At 37.7% G+C, this 18,502-nt stretch overlaps 1 protein-coding gene across 1 annotated transcript in view; it reads left to right on the plus strand.

The window, feature by feature from the left end:
• The window catches only part of PGGT1B (protein geranylgeranyltransferase type I subunit beta), a 38,338-nt gene extending 23,195 nt beyond the window's left edge, over positions 1-15,143 (plus strand). Inside the window, exons 5-9 of the mRNA XM_040579228.1 lie at positions 162-294; positions 5,892-5,937; positions 7,516-7,700; positions 7,977-8,085; positions 14,174-15,143. Coding sequence (XP_040435162.1) covers positions 162-294; positions 5,892-5,937; positions 7,516-7,700; positions 7,977-8,085; positions 14,174-14,358 — 658 coding nt within the window. The 3' untranslated portion in view covers positions 14,359-15,143. The remainder of the gene's footprint in view (positions 1-161; positions 295-5,891; positions 5,938-7,515; positions 7,701-7,976; positions 8,086-14,173) is intronic.
• Positions 15,144-18,502: the final 3,359 nt, after the last annotated feature.

Raw genomic sequence — 18,502 nt, forward strand, 5'->3', positions numbered from 1 at the left:
CTAAAAAGAAAATATAGCATCATTTTGGGATATATTTATGGGAGTACTGTCAATAGAAGTAACTATTTTTAGAGGAAAAATTCCACAATTCCTTGAACTGCTCTTCGTGTTTCCTGACATAACGGGCTATACAGTGTATAATGACAGAAACTTTCTTTCAGTTTCTGTGCAGTGCTGGAAGGAAGTGAGAATGATATGAGGTTTGTGTACTGTGCTTCCTGCATCTGCTACATGCTCGATAACTGGTCAGGCATGGATATGAAAAAAGCGATAGGCTACATTAGAGGAAGTATGGTGAGTATTTGCAAGTGTTATTTCTTACTACATGTTAAAGGTACTAGATCTATTTCTCAACTGTAACTGAAAATCTCTCCATCCAAATTGCAATACTATGGTAATTTCTTTCTGTTCTGTTCCTACTTGAGTAAGTTGAAAACTAAAAACTACGTTGTTCTTTGGCATTTGTATTTTCATTGTAATGCGTGTACTAGCAAGATAATTTTATTCGTTGTGTTTGTTCACTGCAAATTAAATCTGATCTTTTTTCTTTAACACTCAATTTAAAATTGAGAGTAAGTTTTTTGAATACTGGGGCCTGATGTTCCTATGACTTAAAAGGTGCATAAATAAAGCACTGAATCAATAAAATTCTCACATTTCAATGAGCTGTAGTTCTGCTTTTTAAATTATATACAGAATCACAGGAAAAACTAATTGTTGGCAACAGTTCAAGTAATAAACCAGTTATGCGCTTGGTTGTTTATTCGGTATTTGGAATGATGGAAAATGTAAGTGTATGCACATTTTTTTTCTGGTCTGTGCAAGCTGTATTCGTAATTGGTTGGAGAAAATGAGTTACCAGTTTTTTTCATGATGTTTCATTGAGTTTCATTTTCCAATATTAAAATAAATGCTTTTGAAAGAAGCTAAGTAAGCTTGAAAAATACAGCCCTCTGAATGGGAGTAAACATACATAGTAAACTCTTCTGGTCCACAAAAAACGAGCCAAATTTATGATGACATGCAACTTCTGTTGTAAACCAGTATGTTTTAGGAGTTGCTGCCAGCAGTGAGATTGTAAAATTTAAGTGAGAAACAGGTCCAAGGAAGACTTGATCTCCTGCTCTAGACCAAATTTGGGTTTATATTTTATTTATTTTTTAAGGAGGTAGTAAGATGTGTATGCATTTCTTGCTGTACATCACAAGAAGCTTTCTGGCATACTGCTATAGCCTTGGACCGACTGAGGTGATCAAGGGCAGGGCTCAGTTATACAAGCATACAGACCAGCAGTTTGTTCACACTCTAGTAGGACCCTTTTCCCCCTCTTATCCCTTGCTTGTTCCTCCCCTCTCTGCTTTAATCTTTCCCTTTCTCACCATTAGTCCTTTCCCTAGCCATCCCATAATAAGTTCTGCACACCCTTGCGTTTCCCAATAAACAACCCCATAACAAGTTTTATACAGTCTCAGGGTTTTCTTCCCCTGCATCCCTTAAGAGCCCCTATATCTCAGTAGTTGGCAGCTGTCTCGTTTTAGCATGGGTCCCAACCGTGAGAATATCCCTGCTGAATCCTCTTGGTGGGTTTCACCCAGGGACAATTGTTTATCCGATCTCCTCTCACAGTCTGAGGGAGTAGCTGAGTCAGAGTGCTCACTTTTCACTGATTAGGTCAGGAGGGTTCTTTGTCCTCTGATCCTTGCTGGACCTTCATGTTTACTGAGGTTAGTCTTTAATCAGATAGCTCAGCAGGGTTACCACAGGAGAGTAAAAAAAGAATAGAGAACAAAACCAAAGAGCAAAATCCTCATTGTGTTGTTTCATACATCCCATCAACCAACTGTTAGTTAGCGTTTTGTACACTTGAGTGCAGTTTCGGTCTGAAACTGCATGGTGGAACTGTGGAAGGTACAAAGAAGGTTGAACTGAATTGTCAGAGGTATGAATCAGCTTGTGTAAAAGAAGCATTTAATATACTAGAACTCTTCATTCTGGAAAGAAGGTGATTAAGTGGACTGTGACAGAGGTATGTAAAGTAATAGGTAGCACCGAAAAGATGAAGTAAGCAGAGAGCAATTCTAGGACAAGAACTAGAAAGTATCATATGAGGCCATTGGTAGAGCAGGCAAGTGGAGATTCTTTTGAAAGTTTGGAGCTTTGAAATGGCACTGGAGATTTACTGGCTACGGTGATCTTGAACCAAATTTATAGTTTGCTTCTAGAGCCTTAGCATTAATCTTTGTAGCTGCAAATTCCAATTGTAATGTTTGTATTGGGAAAATAAACACCACTTAAATAATAAAATTTAAGCCTGAACAGAACAAGACCTCTTGGAAAAGCTCGTAGTAATAATTTGGTTGACCAGCGAAGTAAAGCTGTAGTACAGGCATGGTCAAAGCCCAGAAGACACTGTGGCTTATGAAGACTGTCTTTTCCTGGCTAGCTTAGAGAGTAAGTTAAAGAGATCCTGTAAGCAGTGTTCTTGGCATGTGCTAATGTGTAACAAGAGATGCTGTATTTTTATCCAGGTTTACTGTGAATTGGTATACACTGTGTTCAGTATGATTTTTAGAAGCATGGTGTACGATTAGTTCGTTGCAGAGTTGGTATGCTCGTATACACTAGTTTTGTCTGGGTTTTCTGGGTGTACAGTGCTTGGTCAAACCAGTATTTCAATGCACTAAGCGGTTGCGAAGTGTCTAGCACTTCTTGGCAAACACACAAAATCTTTGCATCCTGCTTAGTCATGTTGTAGAGCTGAAGATGTGTCTGAAGAAGTCTCAGACATTTGGGGAGTTGCCTGTTGTGAATATCATTTCACAGTGGTGGTGGTGGTTCCTACTTCTCATTCATCTCTTTCCACAACCCTCAGTGAGGTGTATTGCAATTCAATTACCTATTACATGAAACAAAGTTTTCTTGAAAGTGTATTTCTTAAATAAATACAATGAATGTGAAATGTGGTATCCAAGAATGTTAGCTTAATTTCTCCTCTTAAGATTTTGTAGACGGTGCTAAAAATAACCTATATATAACAAAGCAAATTATATTTGAGATTATTTCATGTTATTCCTTGTGTAATTAACTATACAGTGAATATTGCTATAGACTTTCCTGCAGGTGCTTACTACTGTTTTCCTACAATGTTACTTCTTTCCGGTACTTCCATTAATTATGAAACAAGAGAGACTCATTGCTCAGTAGTAAACTGCTGTGACAGAAACGTATGGTTTTGTTTTACTATTGTATGTTATCATTTGGATATAGATGAAGCAAGTGATAGTTAACCAACATTTTTTCAGTAATTCAAATTAACATATGCGTGAAGTGCAATCTGAATGGAGAGTAACAAGACCGGATAAACAGAGTAATTTTTGTAATAAGCTTCTGGATTTTTTAGCTTGTTCTTTAGAATTTACTCTCTTTAGTGATTCAAGAATTGTGACAGATACAACTCAGTGCAGCTGAAGGAGGGAGCAAGTTTGTGTACGTTGGGCATGTCAGGAACAGCAGAAGGTTGGAACATGAAACAATGGTGTGCTTTATTCAGATAAGTAACTATGTTAAAAAGAAGTGAATATTCATACACAAAAGATAGCCTTCTTGTTACAACTTGACTAAAAATTGTTTATACAATACTGATCACAAAAAATAATTCTGGATCAGTTCTATTGTCAGTAGAATAGATTCCAATCACACAATTATTATCAGCATAATCAGCATAGGTGTGACTTTTGGCTTTCATATTTGAAAGTCAGATGCATTACTAATCAAAAAGCAACAGACACCTGAGTTGCTGAAATTCTGAATTACTTCCACAGATTCTAAAATACTGGTTTTTGCAACATTGGTTTACCGCAGATGTGTTTCTTTTAAGTAGAGATACTGCAAGAATCTTTTTAAGTATAGCATCTGCTTCTTCTAGTATCATAGAGCCCTCTTGAAATGCAGGTATGAATCTGTTGATATAAGTAAACTTGTTGTGAAACTTTTAGATTGTGAAGCGAAGATTGTACCCAACTGGATTTACACATTTCCTGAGGATAGTATTTCATTATGCAGTTTTCATGTTGTAGTAACCTAGAGCCTCTTTTGCATATAATTTCCTGGGTCTATTCAAAATAACAAAGGAACAAAAATTTCCTTGTTCTTTAATGCACACAAGTCCCCAAAGAGCAGCTGTTGTCTGTAAATAAATAGGCACCAGTCAGCCAAAGGTCAACTACTGTATGTTAAAATTTCAAGCTAATTGTATAGCCCAACATAGTGCACTGTCTGGGATGCAGGCTTAACAGCTTTTCTCCAGAGCTAATTATGTTGTCATACATAAAGCAAACCACCTCCTTTTACAATTACAGTTTGTAAAGTTAATTAGCTTTGCCAGCATAGCTTTGCTAATCAGCTTGCCTTTGCTTAGCAGTTAATGGATCTGCGGGGTGTGGTAGCACATTTGCATTGCTTCTCAAAAGGCAACATGAAGAGTTTGTGTGTTTTAACATTCAGATGTTCATAGGTATTACTTTAAATGACTGGTTCAAACTTTAGAAGGTCAAGCTGCAGCTTCAAGTGTATGTGTCAGATGTTAGTCTTTTTAGTTGCTTCAGCTTGCAGCTACAATTAATAAAGTGAGGAATATAGCTTTAACATAGCTTCCGTGTGTGTTTCCTTTTTACTTCTCAATGTCATCTTTAAGAACAGATCTACAAATTAATCCTTCAGGACATTCCTTCAGAGCTGCTAGCTCCTGTAGCCATTCCTTGGTGAGGACTATTGAGAGTCATTAGTGGTCTTTCAAGGTATCCTGTGTCTTCGAGCCACTGTTAAATGTTTTGGAGAAAACATGAGAAATTCAGTCGGTGCCTGGTGGGGGAAAGTTGAAATCTCTTTCTAACTGTCTGATCAGATATTGAACCAATCATTAAATGAGCAGTTAATATAGAAGATGTAGGACCTGTGTAATTTAACTTCAAAAATTAAACTTAATTTTTGTTCCCACTAAACAGTTTGGTATTTGTCCAGTGATAATTTATTAAATATTCTATGAAGTACTGTAAGATAAACATTTTCTATTTTAGAATAACTTACTATGATCCTTTGTTTCTTATCATGCAAAATGATTTAATGAATTTTTAGGGAAGAAGGCTTGATATTCCTACATATACAATATCATCTGCTCCTAGATTGCTTGTAACAGACCGGTACTGTAATATTCTTGGTACTTTGCTCATCAGACTCAACTTAATTCTTTTTTTATCACTTAACAAAGTGACTTTTCAGCATTGTTAAGGTATTTTTTAAAAGGAATATTTTATAGGGCATGTTAAGTTTAGTCCAGTAGTATGCTTCATTGTGTTGTCACTTCTGGTTTGCTTCGCCTCCTGTCTTCATTTTTTTTAAAGGCTGATGTTCTTGCTCCTTACCGAAGCATTTCTTGTACTTGAGTGTTGTACACACAGTAGTACCTTGCATTTTGCCTTTTTGTATGTTAACCAGGTTCTAGGTTAGATATCATTTATCCATTTAATTTTGTTCAGAAAGATATATCCATTTTCTCTTTTTATGAAGACAAAAATACTGTTCTTTCTTTTTCCTTAATCTGCATCTCGTGCTTTCCCTTTTTGGCAAAGACATGTTTACCCATTTTCAGATTTCTAACGTATGTCACAACTAAAATGAATTCCATGAAAGTCATAAAAGATGCCTGCATTGAAACAAGGTTCGCTTGTTAACTGTTTTGTGCTAAGAGCTTTTTGAGGCATAGGTTCAGAACTTAATCAGGTTAGATGGTGGTCATGGTCTGATGATAATTTTGCTAGTAAATTGAGAAATCACAATGTCTGTGAAAGTGATACGGTTTTAAAGTAACTGGTATGTGGGGTTTTTTTCTTCAGTCTTACGATAATGGCCTGGCACAGGGAGCTGGACTGGAATCTCATGGTAAGAATGTTAGTATGTTCTACAACTATTCTTAAGACTGGGATTGAAGATGCTGTAAAAGATGCAGGGTATGTTATGCCTCTCTTTCTTTTCTGATTTTTAAGGAAGTGGGATGAGGAGGAGCAAATCAAAAACATGCCTCAGAATATCGTCTCTCTTCTTCCCTTAGTTCCAGTTTAATAGCAGACCAGATGGGCTCTTAATATATCTTCATTAATCTTACCTCATGAATTTTTTATTGAAAGGTGTTGGCTGTAGTTCTCATCTGTCACTGGGAGAGCAAACTTTCCCCACATGTACTATTGCTACTCTCTGGATTTATCTGTCAGAGATTTTGTGCAATGCACCTGATAATCTCCAATTTCAGCAGCTATTAGTAAAACATAGATGTGTTTCTTCTGATAGATTACAGCATCTGTTGGGGGCTCAAACTGTGAAGCAGCAGTTAATTTTCGTAAACAGTAGGTAGTTGTGAAGATAGGGATTCTCAAGGGACTGATATTTTTAAGCAAAACATTTCTATGCCCTAAAGTAGTGGTCTGCTGACTTTCATGTGACTGATTCTAAATCGATCAAATGTTTGCAAATTTTATCTTTAGTGTTGAGCTTTGATAGGATTCCATCTGTTTTCTTTCTGCAGGATAGATAAAATCGTTAAACTTAAATTATACCACTATGTATTAAAAAAATTAATTAATTTGCTGTAGAATGCTAGTGATAACAGACAGCATTACTTCAGCATCCTTATGCTGCGTTTCAGCATCCAAATAAAGATAACCTTAACGTTCCTGGGGTCTTCTAGCAGCAGGATATTGTAAGGAGCTTTGAGCCTCAGGTCTTGTATCAGCAGCTTGCTTATGGTCTTTCCCAGGCTGTATTTTTATCATACCAGGTAATAGGCTGAGAATGAGTTTTGGTGGACTTTAAAGTGATGGCCATGATATATAAAGAACATGAGTTTTTCCACTAATTCCAAATTTTACCATGCAGTTTCCTTGACAACAAAAAAATTCCTTAGAAGTGTAATTTATGTTTATTACAACCATAAGACTCCAGAAGACTTTTCACAGTATTAACTACGCCTTTTCTCTTTTTTTCCTTGACATTTTTTTTTTTTTTTTTTTTTTTTTGGCTTTCTGCTCACCAGACTTCTGTCTGTTTATATCCTCTGGGGTATTTTGTCTGAGACTGCCTTTGGCATCTCTGCTTCAGTCTGATTGCTGGCATCCCAATAGCTTTCTTTTCGATGTTATATAGGAAGAAATGTTTTCTGTTACATTGCAATATACTTATTTCTGGACTGCTGTGTAATGTAAATTGTGCAGCATTGGGAAGCAATCCAGCTTTAAGAAAATGAATTCAGGTTTATTTGTGCAAGACTTGGCTGACCTAAGTGCTGAACTAAAATGTTTTTATTTATTTGGATTTTAGACTTAAAATTAACAGCTTCATACTTTTAAAAAATCCATTGATTTAATTGTTACTACCCTAAAGTAGTTAAAGTTCTGACTGATACCGTATAGGTTTCAGTAAAAATCTGGGTATCAGAATATTGCAAAACCAACTCTGTCTTCACAGGTGGCTCTACATTTTGTGGTATTGCGTCACTGTATTTGATGGGTAAACTGGAGGAGGTTTTTTCAGAAAAAGAACTGAACAGAATAAGAAGGTGGTGTGTCATGAGACAACAGGATGGCTACCATGGACGACCCAACAAACCTGTAGACACTTGCTATTCCTTTTGGGTGGGAGCAACATTGAAGGTAGGGTACAAAACAGCTACAGGATAGTTACTGACATGTTTTGATTTCTTTAAGCATTATATCTTTTCTTTCCTCGTAAGAGTTACATATTTGGCACAAGTGCATGAATATGCACAGATCACTATAAAGGTATTTAATCTTGCAAAAATGCTGGGTATGGAGGTTTACCAGACTAGTGCTATCTCTGCTAGACTGCTTCTCTCAAATAGGCACTATATGTTAGTATTAAAAATATGCTATTCAGTATATTACTGTAATGGCCTGATTTCTTTTCAGCTCTTGAACACATTCCAATATACAGATTGTGAGAAAAACCGAAATTACATCCTGTCAACTCAAGATCGCCTTGTTGGTGGATTTGCCAAGTGGCCTGATAGCCATCCAGGTAAATGTACTTTTCAAAATTATGGTGAGTGTATTCTAAGCTAGAAATACATTCCAGCACTCAGACATCTGAGAGTTGTAAAGGAAGCTTTCTCCTCAGTCTCCTTCAAAAATGGTAGAGTCCCACCTTAAAACGTAATGAGATTTTCATTATCTGAGTGGAAAAAGGTTTAGTTTTCCCTTGTTCACCCACAGAGCAAGTGAGCTGTTGTTATTCAGACTACTGCTAAAAGAATTATCACTGTCTATTTAGGGTTAGAGAAGCCTTTCTCTGTGTGTTTAACTGTTCTAGTTTAAGGCAGTATTGTACAATGTGTATCTTTGTAAGTCGTCTGAGTGAAATATTTCAAAACATTTGTTTCCTTAATAAAGGAATCCTTTAAGCATATTCAGAAGTCATTGATGTATGTAAGCACACAGTTTACATAGTTACATACTATGATTTACAGATTGTAGTTACACATAGCAATTGTATGTATTACAGCTGAACATTACCCTTTCGAAGTGGATAATTTGAAGTAGTGAGAAACTTGAAAAGATGCTAAAGACTTTTAATTTGAAATAATTTTTAAAGATGATAGAATTCAATGAAGTATTGCAAACTTGTGAAAACAAACCTGTGTCAGTGCAGTTGCCCAATGACATTTTGCACAGGGAGATAAACAGTCTGTGAACTGTAGAAATAAGGTGAAAATTTAGTCATAATAAAGGGATGAGTCTGTTCAGAATCTGTGCCCTGATATCTCATCCTTTCCTAATTTCATTTTGAACATCAGTTGAGAATTTTTCAAGGTGGACCTACACTGAAAACAGTACTTGTGATAGATTTACTCCCCCCATTCCCCTGAAAGCCAGCTTGGGATTCCTGAGAGCTGTAGGTTTATTTACTCTGCATTATATAGATGTCAGTATCACTTGTTTCTGTTTATCTTGATGAAATTTACTTAGGTAATTTTTTTTTTAATCCCTAGCTCACTGTTTAAAACCTCAGTCTTGTGCAAAGTTCCTTAACGTGTCTTTTGGCATAGCTGTGATTGGTTGAGATAAAACCTAAGAAAAGGCAAGACTAATAGTAAAGCTTTTTTCCTTTGATCTGTGTGGTGTTCCAGCCTGATATAAAGCAAGCTTTTCCTCTCTCTTTTGTTTTGTGGTGATAGCTTAGCTTATTGCAGCATTCTTTCCTCAGGCAGATGGTGAGATAAGTCTGTGTTCATGTTTTGGAGGAAAGAGTGAAAACTTAATGCAGTTCTAAGGTGAAGAATGACTATAAACACTACATTGCAAAGATTGTTCCTGTGGAAGTGTGATTTTATTGCCATACGTACACAGCTGAGCTCCCTACAAACTCAGTATAGTATCTGGAAGGCAAGCTGTCTTTTGATCATTGTGTGTTTTCATAATAAAAATTTCACATTTTACTATCATGAAGCATCTGTGCACTTGATTGTTCTCAAAAGCCTACTGTTGCTTAAGTGTACACAGTCCTCTTCAATGTACATGCAAAAAGTAATGAGAGTGGTATGGGTCATCTTGCAAATGAGTTAATAGTTCTGTTGAGGTTGAATATGGACAGAAATTATTAATTCTTCTTGAAGCATTTAGCATTTGTAAAGCTGGTAACAGTGGTCTCAGTTTGGTTTTGTTGCAGAACTCAGATGTGACAGAATATGCCAGGGAAAGTTTGCAAAGTAAGAGCACGCCACTTTTGCAAAAGTGGCTTTGAAGATGTATTCAGATTTTGAACTTCTGTAGCTTCTGTGTTATAAAAGCTGTGTTTAAATTTGGATAGTCATCTTCTCTCTGCTGTGCAGTAATTTTTTTGGAAGTAGACTAGAAGAAATTGCAGAAAACAGTCAACTGCTTGTGATAATCTGTGTTACATGGATTTCAGAGTTGCAAGTGACTGTTCTTCTGGTCATTCAGGGGAATACTATCCTGTAGTCCTGATGGTCCCATGCTAACCAATCAATACATTGTTGGTTCTGGAGACCAGTAGCATTATTTAACACTTTTTCTTGACTTAGTAGTGTTTGGACCAGCATGCTTATTGAGCAATGAGTTTACAAGGCGTTATTGCCTTTGAAAATAAATCTAAAAAGTCAAAAGACTCTTAAATGCTAGTAATCCTCTGAAAGCATGAGCATAACAAAGTAAGACATGACTTGTTTTGTTGATAGTAATTTACAGGTTGTCAAATACAATAAGTAATTTTATCTGAAAAATCTTATGAATATCATTATAGTAGTAGTGGTATTACTTTTTTGTAAAGCACGAAGTGACGCTGGCTTAGTATGGAGAGTCATACTTCAAAACAGAACTGAACATCTACATATTTGTTCTGTTCTTTGTTTACAAGTGACTGATACGGGTTTTTTTTTTCCCAGGTGTTTCATGTTAAGTGGTTAGAACTGCTACCTTGTGAGATCATTTTCTTCCTAGCAGCCCATATGGTGCTGTGTTTCCGATTCATGAGCAAAACAGTGTTGATAACATGCTGATGTTTAAGCTGTTATGAAGCAGTGTGTACATGCTATCAGTGCCTTTCTTCCTTCTTCTCACACTGACACAAGAATAAATTACTTCAAAAAAAATTACAATCTTTATCTATAATGAAAAACAAGAAAGAATTTGCAAAACAGAGTATGTTAATCAGCCCTTAAAAACAGTTGTTAAGACATGGCCTTGGAAGAAGGAACAGACACCACGAATACATAAAAAAATAACAAAATAAGCGTAGGGAGAACCAAATGGTTGGGTCTGTACATACTTCTTGGAACCACTGGAAAGCGGAATACCTGTAATCAGGATTCCTATCCCTGCTAATGTATCTTGAGCAGTATTATAGCCTTTAATATAAGCCGAGGATCTCCCGAAAAATTACTGCACTCATATCCAAAGATGCAATCCCCCAAAAGGAACAGGTAAATTAGATCAAAATAGGTTCGGAGGTTACCATTCAAAATAGAATAGCTCTAGCTAAGCAGGGGTGTGTGTACCAAAGTGGTAGAATATCTACTGACCTTAATGAGATAGAAAAACAAACTAAAATTTTACATGAGATAAAAAAGGATGACGCTTTGGCTGACTTTGCTGGAAGTGGCTGGCCTCTTGCGTACCAGATTTAAGTTCATAGATAAAGAAGGTAGGCATACAATTCAGTGTACATGGAGATGTTCTTCAATCTTGAGTGGACAAACGAAAATGTCAGACTAGTACAAGGGGAGAATGTAAATTTTTCCCTTACCATCTCAAAGGAGGGATTTGATTTCAGAATTATTTACTTTAAAAAAAAATGTAAATATCTATGATGAAAAACAAGAAAGAATTTGAAAAACAGGATGTTAATCACCCTTACAAATAGTTAACAAGACATGGCCTTGGGAGACAGGAGACGGAACAGACATTATAAAGTACGAAGTTAAGAAATAACAAGATAAACATGAGAACCAAATGATTAGTGAGTGAGACCAAACAGAAGATTACTGGAACTGTGTATGAACTAGCCTGATTAACATACTAAAAGATCCACCCTGGAGCAAAGAAAGCCCTATACTAACAAAGACCCTCCCCACAGAACATGCTGAGTGAAAATAAAGGACACTGTACCTTTAAATGGAGATGAGGCTCCTAGGAACCCATGAGAATTAAGTGTGGCTAAACATAATTGTAAACATTTGTTCAAAGTGTATAAAATGTTTTGCTGTGTGTTAAAAGGTGTGCGAGCTTTGTGGATTTACCACCTAGCACACATCTTTACACAGATGTGTAGTAAACATGTATCATGGCTCTATGTGGGGATCGGCTCTTGCACACTGGGTGAAGAACACACATTTGGGATAATGACGCTACCCTGCCAGCGAGCAGCCTGGGGGCACACCAGAAGCTGGGACAGGGCACTGCTGGGATGGCTGAACCATGCTGGCCACAGGGATACCCCATACCCCATGGCATTGTGTTTGGCAAGAAAGCTGGAAGAAGGCAGAGGAAGCCGGGGAGACATCTGGAGTTGCAGTGTTTCTCTTCCCAACTAATCATTACATGTGAGAACAGCCTTGCTTTCCAGGATTTTTTCCCCATATACTATAACAGCCTCGACCTGTAGTTTTCTCACTTCTGCTCTTCCTTTCCTCTTCTCAAGCTAGGGTTGGAGGGGTAAGAAGTGAGTGAGCAGTTCTGTGGTGTTTAGCTCTCTACCAGGGTGATTCAAAGAATCAATCGCCAACATTCGAGTGAGCGGAGGTTACCCTTATTTGGCAGCGCTGGGTGCATGGGGGATCGCTCCTCCAAAGCCATGCACACCGAGGGAAACTTTCAGCCCCCTCTTTATACAAGTCACTCATGTCTATTCATTAACTGTCTGGGAACTCATTAACATCTCACACCTGGACAGTTAGCACACTCCCATTTAGTATATCTTCAAGTTAACAACATTAACATATCTTGTGCCTGGACCACTAGCACACTTCCGTTCAAGGATTTAGTATATCTTCGAGTTAACAACAAGGGTCTCCTCAGATAAACATGAGCACACCGTTCTTTAAATAAATCATATATGGCCCATTATTCAGGGTTAATCCGTAACATTTTGCTATTACACATACCTAAGCCATTTTGGTTTTTTCAGTCCTGTGCATAAGTCATGATGAGATTTAAATAAACTTTCCTTTTAAACTACTAGATGTACTGCTGCGTGCTCTAGGAGGTTGTGCAGCAATTTTGATTTATCTCGCTTGTTATCTTCAAATGATACACAATATAAAAGTATTGGAAGCACATATGAAGTACAGGTAATGCAACAGAAAGATCGTAGCTTGAAACAGAGGAGGACACGGGCTGCATATATGTGTTTTGGCTAGAACTGATTTGAGTATTAAGTTAGCATGGAATTGTGCAGCTGTTGAACTTTGAACTTTGTGGTTAAACCCAGCAAATAGCCATATACAGGTAATTAGATTTGTATATGGTATCAATGCAGCTGTCCCCAGGGGTTGGTACACTGTACGTCCTGAAGTGCAAGTCTTCTTGCCTGACATCTTTCTGCAAGGTCAGTAGAGGCTGTTTTTGTTGAGCATGCTTTTGTCTGCATGTTAGTACTTGTAGGCAGAAGCCTTCTTTCAGAGTCTCTCTATCCAGATAACCTTGTTGTAATATTTTAGTCAGATATGGCTGACACCTCCAGAAGATTACGAAGCATTGAGAATTTGTAAGGGGCACATGAAGTTTGCATCCTGTTCCCATCTTTAGCCTATGATTTCATGGGCAGATAATCCAATACAATGGCTTGCTGCTGCCCAGAGGAATCGGGTTTAATTCTCTTCCTCCTGGCTTCCCCAGGTACCACTGTACGTCCTTTCTGCTCTTAGCACTAGCTTTGGTGTGTCTCAAAACCTTCTGCAAACCAGTTTAATTCACTGAAATGTCAGAAAACTATCCATTTTCTCATGCTTGAGTTAATTTTCTTCCATGTTTTTTCAATTGCTTTAGGTCATGGAGGGTGTTCAGCAAGATGTAGTGCTGGTATAAGGTAGGGACAGGGGGAAGAAAGCATTTTTTGGTGGCGCTCATCTGTTGTGGCTGATAAGCCACCTCATGAATTCCTAATCTTAGGGTATTCTCTCATGAAGGGGAGGAAGCTAGGTAAAGTAATGACTTCTTTCATACTTGTAGCTGTTCGGTAGCTATTGGCATTAATTTTGATGTTTCAGTAGTCAGCTGTTCATCAAGTAATCAGCCAAAAAAAGTCTTCCCTGTTTGGAGAAAAAAAATTTTCTTTGTGGACTGAAATTATTTGCAGATCCTCAGATTCTTTTCCTATTTGGTCTGAGCGCTAAGAAGAAATAAATTGTGGGCTGGGATTGTTAGGAAACAGAAGTAGACTGTAGTTAAAGAGATTGCAGACTATTAGTTCATGGCTGGTGGCTTTAGGCAGCAATTTATTTATTCTGTTAAAACTCTACTTTAAAATTTAGTGCCTGTGTGTTTGTTTTCCTTGGCTGTAGTTATTCAGGGGTGTTGGAATCCAAGAAAGCTTAGCTGTTACAGCCTGACAGACTGACAATTTTCTTTTTCCTTTTCTGTCCTTCTTTCAGATGCTTTACATACCTACTTTGGGATCTGCGGTTTGTCGTTAATTGGAGAACCTGGTATTTGCAAAGTTCATCCCGCCCTGAATGTAAGCACAAGAACCTCAGAGCGCCTTCACCACCTTCATCAGATCTGGAAAACAAGGACTCTAAACACTGATCAGACAACACACACCTCTCTACATGACTGATTTAGACTTGAATTTAGTTCTGGTAGCGTAATTGTAGCCCAAGGTTAAAAGCCATGCATAACCAACGTGCTCTTTTAAGTGCTGGAGTCATACAATCAGATCTGTGTTGCTGGCATAACTTCAATAGGGAGTTGCCTTCAGCAGGTTATTCTGCATTGTGAAAAAAATAAATATTTTGATTATATAGAAGTTTGTCACCGCAGACTGTAATTGGCTCTTCAGATGGCTTTACTTCTAAGAAATCCCTTGAGGCGTTTAAATTTCATTTTTACTTTATTTTTCTAAATTTGTGCATACTGTGTCAAAATATATAATAAGAAAGTATTTTCAAAATCTGTTCTACATATCCTACAGTATAGCACAGATCCTTGGAGTTCTTTATGATCTTAATGTCTTACATACTTCTGGGTAGACAATCTCCCATGTTAAGTCACAGTTAAAAGTTACCTTTCATTATCTACTTTCAGATTCCATAAAATTTGTTTAAAAAAAAATATCAAGTAAATACAAGTAAAATTATTCAATATACTGGACTTCTAAAGTTATGTGGCCTTACTAAATGGATTCCATAATTCTTTTTGAGTATCTTCTACACAGATGCAGTTTTCATCTGAAATACTCTCTTCATGTGAAATTGAATGAGAGTGATGTATTGATGTATTATGTGATGTATTATGTCAATAAGACATACTCAACACAGTCTTTTGGAAGAATAGCTGTGTGCGAGAGTAGCATTAGAACCTGTTTCTGACGTCAAGCCTTTGCAATAAATAAAAATCATACAACTGCACTCCAGTTTATTTTTTTTATACTTATTTCCTTTTTAGTGTGAAGTAATTCCGAGATTCTTAACCATTCTGTGTAAAGAATGAAACAGTGGGCTTTAAAGTAAGTGGCAGTGGTTTACTGTTAGAGAGGTGATGAACATTCTCATGTTCATTATTTAGTAGTGGTGCCTTACTTCGATGTTTGACATGCTGCTCAGCATCAAAGCAAATAATTTTGCAGCTGTTGTGTTTATGGCAGGTGATTTCAGACATATAGTAGACACCAGGGTGTCTTTCTGCTTGCCAGTTATTAAGGCATATTCTTTTTTCTAAAGGACTTCCAAACACCGGTAACTGAAGACCAGTCAAGACAGATTAAGCACAGCATTTGCCACCACTAAGCCCAAAGAGGCAGGATATAGACCCCTAGTCAGCAAAAAGAGCTTCAGGAATATCCATGGTTCTGGTTTTGCGATACAGTGCAAGTGGAAATGGTAGAGTTGTTGCACTCCTCTCAGACATGTCACAGAGGGATCCAATGGGCATCTTCAGGCTACCAGAATAATCCTGGTGTCCAAATCTGCAGCAGCCTTCCTACTTAAATTGTTTTTATTTCTATAAACAGACTGATTTCCATGGTGGCAGTAGGAACACCACCAGTGGTGGTGGTCTGCTTGGAAAAGCAGAGAAGGAGCATGGGGCAGGGCTTGGAAGTAAGATGCATGATCTAGGCAGGTCCCAGCAGACACCTTCCTTCTAGAAAGAGAGGCTTACATAGCTGGCAGAACTGTAAGAAATCAGCAGTGGAAACAAGGACTGTGGGGTTAGTATTTGGGAGGGGGAACGAGGTGCTTGAGTAGGACTGGTGCAGAGTAAGAGAATATTAAATTAATAAGAATATTAAAACTGGGATATACAGAGGGTTGCAGCAAGAGAAAAATAGGGAAGGGAATATGGAGTAAGGGGGGAACCAAAAAGGTGGAAAGGATTTGAGTTGCGAAGTGTTAAGTGCATAGATTGGGGAGCAGGAGCAAGAGGGAGGTACTGACTCAAGCAACATGAGGGAGTGAGGAGTGAGAAGGGTAGAGTCTGGGGATTGCCTTTGTTCCCCACATCCTGACATCGACCTGAAATTCAACTGCAAATAAAAAGAAACAGTAGAGATCCCTAAAAGAGAGGACCTACGAGGCTGGGGGTGCACTACAGCAGCCCTGTGGGAGTCTGTTTTCGTGACAGGGCGTAATGGAATGTTGGTCAGCAAAGGCCGAGGTAGCTTCCCTGAACAGAAGATGCTCAGGTCATGGGCTTCTGCCTAGCTGAGAATCCTTTAAGAAGAAATAAATAAAAAAAACTTTGGAGTGAAAATAATTCAAAAGTACAGTATTTTCTTGTCCTTGATAGCAGGTGGTAGAGTGGGTTTTTGGAACACGGTGAAGTTACAATGAAAATGAGATGTAATTGTAGCTATGCGTCCCTACGTGTGTCTCTGCCTTGCTGGAGAACTGTCTACAAGTTTTTTAGCATTTACTATATCACTGTTAGAGGAAGTAGTGTTGAATTTCAGAAGTTGAATAAGGTGCTTTAAGTGCTGGGAAACAGCCCAAATATTGATTCTTACTTGACTTCAGGGGAATGATGTATTTGATTATCATGGGGCAAATCCGTACTTGCAAAATCCTAAACTATAGTTCCTGAGTTTCCCGAGTTTCCATGATGTGAACTCACCTTCCCTTATCGGTGAGGGGCATCAGGGTAAAGAAGCAGAAGCAGGGGGACAACAGCGAAAAATCTTGTTCGGTGAATAACAAGTTAATTTCTCATGGCAAATAATTTTTTAACAGTGTTCTATTTTGAAAAGTGGCTAAGATTTCTTGCTTTGTTTTCCGTATTCATAAGCTACCTTGGGTTGTTACAGGTGTTACGTTTCATATCTCCTTGGTGCCCAGTTATTCTACAACTTCTTTTTCTTCCCAGCTATTTTCTTTCCCAGCATTTTTTCAGGCTGAATGTTGACAGCAGAGTTGCCTTTTTCTAAAGGTTGCAGGAGGTGCATTTGTTTCCCATTAACTCCCAAAGTTTGTTCTGAAGCCAGCAAAATGTGTAGGCCTTCACCCCGCACTGAGAATCTAATCACTTTAATTGGTTTGAAATCTTTAATCTTTTTTAAGTTAACAAAAATCTGTGCTAATAATGAACTTTGCACGCATGATTTGCCATTCTTAATGCCCCAGCTGATGTCAGGCAAACAAACGGTGATCACTGAATGTTCCTGTGTAGCAGACGCTTTTGATTCTGCCTGTGTAGTTAATGCTAGACTGCACTACCTCTCCCATTTTTATGGTTATTGTGTTTTCTGATTAGACAAATTTAAATGATAGATTGATGGACAACAGTTTCACAAGTAAGTAGAGTCCATAACCTAAAATCACTTTCAAAACAGATGTCTATGAAGCTTAAATGTGGCTAAAAATGTAAATGCTGTGATTACTAACCACCTATATTAATTTTGTGTTAACCATAGCTTTACATGTCTGAGGCTGAACCTAAAGAAATTAATAAATTAAATGGTTTTATCATGTGCTTGAGAATGCATAAAGTCTTGGCTGCCAGGGACTGCGCTATGCAGAATGGCTACACTGCCACAACCTTTTGATGTTCCAGCAGTGGTGTCATACCACAGACCTGCTCCCTATTTCTTACCGTTTCTCAAGAATGTATTTACAATATTAATGCCTTCTGTAATCCTCAGCAGCGCTCAAAGCTTGCTGATATTGGCTAGGGATGACAAATATATACAGCTGGGTGCCCCTAAAGGGCTCACAAACTATGTCTGTGATTCTGCCTCCTCTTCCAGAAAAACAATTTTGAACTGACTTGTGAACAAGGGAAGTTAAGTATTATTCTTTCAATAGGATCTGAGGACTGAGCGTCATTGGGGCTTTCACAGCAACTTGATTTGTACGTAGCTGCTGGCAGATACAATAACACTATTTTGGAAGACCATTGTTAATTACCTTTAAGTTTATGAACTTTTAATCTTGAGAACTTTTTTTCTAAATGAAACAGTTGTCAGCTGTGAAAGAAGCTAATAGTTAAATTGGGTGTTGAAGAAATACCAAAAATACGTATTTTGAAGCACATTATTAGGTCTGCCTTGCTCCATGCTCTTAATGCCCTGTAACAAAGTAAAAGACAACCTGAGAGGAGCTGAAGAAGCTACATCAAATATGCAGTTCTCCATGGAAGCCGTTATTGAAAATTAAATGCCCTGTAGAAACTAAATATTCCCAGAAAAATGCATTTCATCTTTGTTGCAAGTCCTCAGCCATCCAGTTTGGGGTTACCATTTGTAGAAGGGGAAGGAACAACAATTTCCG

This window comes from Falco naumanni, chromosome Z (assembly GCF_017639655.2).
Source record: "Falco naumanni isolate bFalNau1 chromosome Z, bFalNau1.pat, whole genome shotgun sequence".
NCBI lineage: Eukaryota > Metazoa > Chordata > Aves > Falconiformes > Falconidae > Falco > Falco naumanni.